This window comes from Watersipora subatra, chromosome 2 (assembly GCF_963576615.1).
Source record: "Watersipora subatra chromosome 2, tzWatSuba1.1, whole genome shotgun sequence".
In the NCBI taxonomy this organism is placed as follows: Eukaryota; Metazoa; Bryozoa; class Gymnolaemata; order Cheilostomatida; family Watersiporidae; genus Watersipora; species Watersipora subatra.
Window position 1 is genome coordinate 59,025,337 of NC_088709.1, and position 7,670 is coordinate 59,033,006.

At 38.0% G+C, this 7,670-nt stretch overlaps 1 protein-coding gene across 1 annotated transcript; it reads left to right on the forward strand.

The window, feature by feature from the left end:
* The first annotated feature begins 631 nt into the window (after positions 1–631).
* LOC137388387 (fucolectin-1-like) lies at positions 632–7,670 on the forward strand. The gene is made up of 3 exons (XM_068074873.1): positions 632–695; positions 6,778–6,987; positions 7,420–7,670. The coding sequence occupies exons 1-3, from the start codon at positions 632–634 to the stop codon at positions 7,668–7,670; spliced, it is 525 nt and encodes a 174-aa protein (XP_067930974.1).

A 7,670-nucleotide genomic window follows, 5' to 3' on the forward strand; every position in this document is an offset into this window, starting at 1 on the left:
ATTAATCAATGGAAGGAGGAGGCTCCCCAAACATCGAGGCCACACCACATACCTTTTTTAGCAAGACAGACTCTGGAATGTTCAAGTCGGGCTTAATGAAAACTCGTTGAGAGGGTGGTGCTGATTTGACTAGAGTGCAAGCTTGGCATTGGCCCTATTCAACCAGCTGTTTCCTTCTAGGGAAATTAGTGAGGTTATCTTTCAGTTCCTAATTGATGCCAGGTGCACCACAAGCTTGCTAAAAAAAGTGTTTGACAAGCTTTCCAAGGCCGTCTGATACCTGCTTAAAAGGAGTGAGAGTTTCGGCTTGAAAGCCACGGAGCCACGTCTTCCAATTTACAGGGTCATACGGTTGTAGTGCAGTTCTGGATCGTAAAACACCAGAGAAGTTTTTGTGCTAGCCTAGAGATGCCATATCTGGTGGCCAACCAGTGGGAACAAAGTTCTAGCAGCTTTGTAGCTTCCACCGCCTGGAGATCAACCGCGTCCATGGTTGATCTCCAGGCGGTTGATAGTGGTTGTTACTGAGCAACAGGCAGGTAGTAAAAGACATAGTGGTTAGAGGCCGATATGGCTGTCAATTGCTGATTCATGTGCTAGGCAAAAAAGGGGGTACTGACAGTAAAAAACCATGGTTGGGCTAGGAATAGTCAACCCCAAGCAGGCTCCAAGACTTGCAAGGTTTCCTAGGCATGGTGGGTACTACCACCAGTACATTCCGAGCTTCGTCACCGTTGCATGGCCCTTGCTCAAGCTGATAGAAAAAATAAGAGATAGACATAAGTGAAAAAAAAACATACAACTTTTGATAACCTAAAGAAATGTTTTCCCTAATCAGCTGTAACCGATTTGTACAACTCCTTTTTTGGAATAACCCTATCTGAGCCAGCAGTACAATCTGTATAGTAGAAATACAGACAGCCTTGGTCTACAAGGCATAGTAAAACAGAAAAGGCAATTGCTTCTTTTAGCAAGATTTAACTCCTGCAGAAAGAAACTGCTGCATCACACAGAAGCTGCTAACCGCCGTCAGAGCCTTAAATCACTCCTTATCATATCTTTTTGACTGGCTGTTCTTGCTCTGAGCTGACCACGCATCAATCCATCAGCTATGCAGGAAAAAGGAGCCATCTAACCATGAAACACAATGATTGGATGTTCTAGCATATTTCTGCTATTCCATGGATCATTGAGCAGAACTACATCATGTCAACGCCAATGGGCTGAACCAGCAGACCTACAAACAATGATATCATAGCAAAAAACGTCTAGCTCAAATGCATTCTTGGAAAACTCATTTTTATTACTTAATGCTAAGAAGCAAGTTTTACACAGAGCATTTTGTGATGTTACTCTCCAGCCAAACAATCTGCAGTCTTTCTAGACTGTTGATTCGAACACTAAGCAACAAAGGGGGCTTGATGATTCCTTAAAGAAAAATGCTTATCTCGCTGGAATCCTCAGAAGCAGGAGAGGACAATCATTTTAAAGCCTCTTATACTCGGCTAAAAATATGTAGCTGTTTGTCAGAGCATAGCCACAGCTAACTCGAGTGATGCAGTTGAATTACCATCAAGGAAAGAAAGACAGGAGAAAAAAAATAATTAGTCAAGTCTGACTTGTGACATCTATAGTGCTGATTCTGAAGCAGAAGTTCTTCTGTTGAGTCACACTTGATCCATAGTCAAACTCCCGGCACAAACCGGCCAATAATGACTGCCATTTTGCCTTACGCAGGGCAGTCACTTAGAAAAGCCGTCAGCGAGACTAATTCAAATGGTTTTGTACTATTTGAGATTCTCGGAAACTAAAACTGGCTGTAAAAGGTGGAAAACGTGGCCGTTTACTCTGATTTGGGTCAGCCAACTAAGCTTTTTGATTGGGCCAGTTTGAAGGAAGAGCTAGTCATTATGGACTATCAGCTAGCAAAATGCTATTGCTACAGCTTATGCAGTGTGATGACCCTTCTGCCACAAAAACATTGTGAGAACAATGAGATACCTTTTACAATCTACTTGGGACGGTGTCGGGGCTGCCTGTAAAAACTGGCAAAATAGATTCACTCTCTGTAGCAGTGAAACTAGCAAAAATTGGGTTGACACTACATGCTCTCTAATTATATCATATATCTGTGTTCCTTCTTCATTTAAAATCTGAATGAAGAAGTCGGTAGAGGCACCTGGCTCTAATGGCAAACAGATCATTTGGACATACTCTGTGGTCCAGGGCACTGGTTTCTGGATGACCTTTCTTATCCGAACTTTAGTTGATCCTCTCCTTTTTCTTCCTCCTTTTGCACTTCAGATTTTCAAGTCTGTTGTTGCTGAATGACTAGCAGAAATGATCCTGGCAAGTTTGGCGGTTCGAGATCTGGAAAAGGATTCCTGGCTTCATGAAAAAACTTTTGGATTCCAGAGATTCTAGGGTTAGCCTAGGGATTCCAGTAGTTTCCGCTAATAATACAGTTTGTGTGATCACCACATCTTTGCATTAGTTCCTTCAATGCTTTCTTTTGCGCAGCATCGCTTGGTTTCAAGACACATGCTGCCACATGCACTGCAAAGAACGATGGAAGAATTTAAGAGCATGTAATGTCAGCCCAAATAGTGGCTTGTTTCTTTGCCACATAGAGTGCATCTGTCTTGCCAGTTTTTAAAGCAGCCCTGACATCGTCTCAAGTAGCCTGTGAAGCTACCTCACCGTTCCCATGATGTTTTATGTAGTAGAAGTGCATCTAGCAATTGGTGTCAGTAGTTGTGGCACTGACACACAGTATTTGGCGGTTATTGATGTGTCCTTCAAGCGCGTCCAGCACTTAGCCTACGCAGCTATGATCGATGTCATTACTCACTCAAAGTAGAATCAACCAAACCAGAAAACCCTGCATTGAGGGCTCATGCATCTAGACTATGTGACTTTGCAAAATCGCCTCTGGTTCCAGCCCATCGCTTCTCCAAACTCTAAATTACTCCCCTTCTCTCCCATTATCTTTAATTGCGAGGGAATATGATGAACGGAGCATATCATGACCGAATTCAAAACCGGATGCCAATTGCATGGCCAGCCAGTTGACCAGCCGCTTCACCCGCCAGCCATCAAGAAAACCGCTAGTCCAATCTGAGTGGGACTTAGGCCTGCTTTACTAAACCGAGCCAAAGAGAAGCCAAACCAGTGAGAAGTATGAGTGACCGGTTGCTAGATGGTGGAAGAATAATCAACCGGCCAGTGAACCGGCACTAAAAGGATTGACTTAATTTTGGGCTGAAAGAACAGAGCTATTCAAATCAGAACGGAAAAGACGGAGATTAACTCATTTCTACTAATATATCAGAGACACGACAGGAATAATCCAGCAGAGCATGAGAAAAATTCATCTTACTCACCTGCATACACCTTACATGCACACACTTCAGACTATATTACATTTATTCATTTTATAAAGACAGTGAAACTTGGACAACTCAAATTTCTTGGGACCGAGCAAAAGTGTTTGAAGTACTAGAGCGTTCAAGTTATCAGAGCTTTGTCACAAGTGTATGTATTTACCAGTAGATATGTATACTGCAAAATATATATAAATCAAAAGCATAGATTGCTTGTTGCGAGTTAAAGGGCCTCTCATGTAAAATTTAAAATTTTTTATCAGAAACTAAATTTTTCTATTATTTGAGATTTGTCTGTTGTTTGAAGTGATGTGACTGCCATGACGCTTTCGGGTTAAATTACGCGAAACCTGATTGCAGTTAAATCGCTCAGAAAAAAAGACATATTTTTCTTCTGAGCGTTTAATCTAGATCAATTTTGCTGATTTTACTTTTTAAGTTTATTCGAAGGTTTTCACATTTTCCCTTTGCTGTCAAGAAGCCATTGTAAAGTGGATGTCTGTTAAAATTAGATTTTTTCCAAATCTTTAGAAAAGCCGTCAACAAAAATATTTTGTCGATGATGATAATAATGATGCTTAAGAACTACTAAAATTTGATGTTTATCTCTATGGCTTAAAATAAAGTGATATTCTACAGCGATAAAGACTGTCTAATTAGCCGTTGGACAAAAATCTGTTCGAGTTAATGATGTTGAAGTCGAGTTATCTAAAGCAATTTATTATCGCGTGAGAACGAACCAAACAAATCCATTCGAGTTAACCTCGTGTTCGAGCTATCCTGGGGCGGGTTATCCGAGTTTGACTGTATATGTAATACAGTCAAGCATATACTTTTAAAATAAACTTATAACTATTTATAAATGAACGCCCTTATACTCAAAATTTAGTGGTCATAAGTGGACCAATAAAGGATTCATGTCGTATTCTTTGCAAAGGTTAGCTCAATGAAGCTAAATTCATATAGACTTGCCAATCAAGCTCTTAGCTAGTTTTTGGTTGATTCAAATTAAACTACCCTAGTTTTTGATACAAAGCTGATAATAAGAATTTAGAACAAAATAGTGGTGCTAGATTTGCAATCAGACAATCATTTGACACCATGGCATTTGGGTCTGCATTAAAAATACTTTAGAATTGACAGGCGTTTATAGTTTGTAGTCATTGCACAAATCATAACAACAAGTGGTTATAATGTTATTGCTAACCTATTTTTTATAGAGGTTACATTTAAAATTTTACGTCTACTGCAGTTGTGATGCTTTTTATAGCCTTCTTCAGTTTTTGGCTGATGTCTAAAGACGCAAACTGCATCAACTTATCCTTTCATTTAATGAATTCTTCATGCAACCAGTCAGCCTCCATCTCAAACGTGATTCTGGGATTAAGCAAACTGAAATGTGCTGGTCATTGCTTCCTCCAACCATTGTGCGTTGGAATTTGCTACCACACCAACCTAAAATCTTGTAATCTTCTGGGTTGTTTTAACCCGAAAGAAGACAAAGAGTCTGCAAACAGAGAAAGCACTCAAGTGTACACTCAGCTTACTGATCATCTACTGGCTAGAGGTAAGGTTTTAAGCAAGCAACATGTTTGTAAAACATCCACGAGTTATCTGTACTAAATTTAAAAAGTGCTGCTAAAAAGCTTTACAATAATAATCAATTGAGCCTAAAAATCTATAAAATTCTCAGAACATGTTGTCAAATAGCTTTTTGAGCTAAAACACTTTTTAGTAACATTTTGTGTAAGCAACTCTGTGGATGCTGAATCAAATTTAAAAAATATTTTATTGCAATAATATGTATGGGGGTTCATCGAGACTGTTGTTTTAAAATATAGTACTTCTAATTTAGTATTTTGTGATGAAGTGGTTTGAAGCCACACAAAGCTATCTCATAGCTACACAGAAAAATACATAATTTAATGCTTTTCAATAACCATATCAACTTTTTTACTAAAGATTAACTAACACCCTAGTCAGTTTTTGCTGGCTTCTCTTATTTATTGTTCAGAACTGAAATTAAAATTAAACACTGTCTCTAAAATTAAACCACAAAGGTTTTAATGTAAGACAGAGTGGGATCTGAGGGAGTAAAGATGGAATAGTGGAATAAGTGTCCGTAGATACAAAAATAATCGGATTGGTTGACAATAGTCACTACAGTGTCTCATTCATCTGTAGACAAGCTGACCTTTAAACTGCACATTTTGTAAAAACCTTCAGGCTCCATATTTTGTGATCCGCTTACTCAAATAGCATAGCGGCTCGCAAAATGCTTTTCAGTTTTAGTATTTTAGTTTAGCAGTTCAGATATTCAAGGTCTAATTGACTTAAAGGTTGACTTGCAACAAAGTTCACATTACAGTGATTTTGTATCATAAGATTCACCATGTCTTACTCTGTTGTGTTGTAGGTGTCAAATACGTGGAAATGTGATTACCAGCTCTTAAAAGCTCAAAAACAAACAGTTAATCGCAGCCACGCGAGACCGCCGTAGTTTGGAATCTCTTTCCAAAATGGTTCAAATGTGACGCATTTAGGAGAGATGGTTCCTGTTTACACTTTCATGCAATCTTATTCGTCGGAATATTTTCACAAATATACTTCACGCATTTAATAAAATCATGTCTGTTGTTCTTACGCGTTTATTTGGTCGTCATTGTAATGCTGTCACTTTTAGCAGTGATATCTTATAACTTACCATAAAAATTCATTTAACTTTTTAACCTTACCTCCAAGGAATACATTTCATTGTCTGATAGTCATGAAGAGCCTGTTGATCACCTGTGACAATTGAAAAGTTCTGCAGAATTTATTTGCGAAGCATTGGGTCGCATGATCAGATTACGACTTGCCGATTAGAACAGGAAGAAACAAAACTGTAAAGTAGCGAGCATCTATATTTGATACGGGGTCTTCGATAAAACCCGAAGTGTTTGTCATAAACTAGTACTACGATAAGTTTTATATTGAGCTTTTTACTGGCCTTTCAATTCACGTGAGAACATACGTGACAAGACGATGACCAAATTTCGTGACTACGTCATCGAAATAAAGAGATTCTAATCTACGGCGACTTTTGGTTTTTGAGCTTTTAAGAGCTTGTAATCACATTTCCACATATTTTGCACTTACAACACAACAGAGTAAGACATGGTGAATCTTTGATACCAAATAACTGTAATGTGAATTTTGTTGCAATTCAACCTTTAACAAAATTATACTTTGTAATATCACCCCGAAACATTGGAAACAAGAATTTAAATAGAGAGTGGAGAAAGAAAAAACTTTTGATGCAAGCCCTGTATTTTGCTGTGAAAAAATAGCAGCTATTATGCCTAAGGATAATATGAAGTTTAAGTTTTTACAAGTTGCTGAAATTTGTTTTTAGGAAAGAATGTCACGCTGTCATCCGTCCGATACAGCACCCAGTTTCAAATGGCCTTCTCTGGCTCATTTGCCGTTGATGGAATTTATCACCCACCACAAGATGATGCACGAGTTTCAATGGCTCAAACCAATAAGGAAAATAACCCTTGGCTCAGAGTTGACTTGCAGAAAATGCACTGCATCTGGGCTGTTAGGATTCTTAACCGGGGAGGTAACTAGCAATTGAGCAATGTTTAGTAAGGCCTTTGACTTTTTATGGAATCCAAAAATAATGTGATATAAAAACAACTTTAAAGAAAGCCAATTAATATCTAAATCTTTACAACAGTAATTAGCATGTTGTATCCTACAAATTAACATTTACAACAATAGTTGTAAAAACAATTTTTTTTGTTGGAGAAACATAGCTTTGTCAATATGTCTTGGTTAATTAAGCCTTTCTAGTTAGAACTGCAAAATAGCAGAAAGTCTCAGTTAAACTGGTAAACCAATGGGAAATATCATCCTCAAATACTTATTTTTAATATCTCATTATGTTAAAATATATGATTACATTTTTAATTAAACAGACATTTTATCCTTGCTTAGATCACTGAAAGCTTATCTAATTGAAGAAAATAAAAACATATATATTATATTTTAGATGCTCAGCACCAGAACACTGTCGAAAGGTTAAGAGATGTCATCATAACTGCTGCTAACACTGAAGAAGAGCTGTTCTATCAAGTCTATCCGAAGTCATTCTGTGCTGAATTTAAAGGCATTCTTAATCAGTACTTTACTACCATTACCTGCATCCAGCCAATGAGAGCTCAGTTTGTACAACTGCAGATGTTTAGCAATGATTTTCTCCACATCTATGAGTTTGAAGTACATGGCTTCAGCAGAGAGTAA

Bases quoted from the DNA above. Each gene is read 5' to 3' on its own strand.
- LOC137388387 (XM_068074873.1), top strand. From the start codon at position 632: ATGGTTGGGCTAGGAATAGTCAACCCCAAGCAGGCTCCAAGACTTGCA. The intron at 696-6,777 runs GTGGGTACTACC...ATTTGTTTTTAG, and splicing joins TGCAAGGTTTCCTAGGCATG to GAAAGAATGTCACGCTGTCA. The intron at 6,988-7,419 runs GTAACTAGCAAT...ATTATATTTTAG, and splicing joins TAGGATTCTTAACCGGGGAG to ATGCTCAGCACCAGAACACT.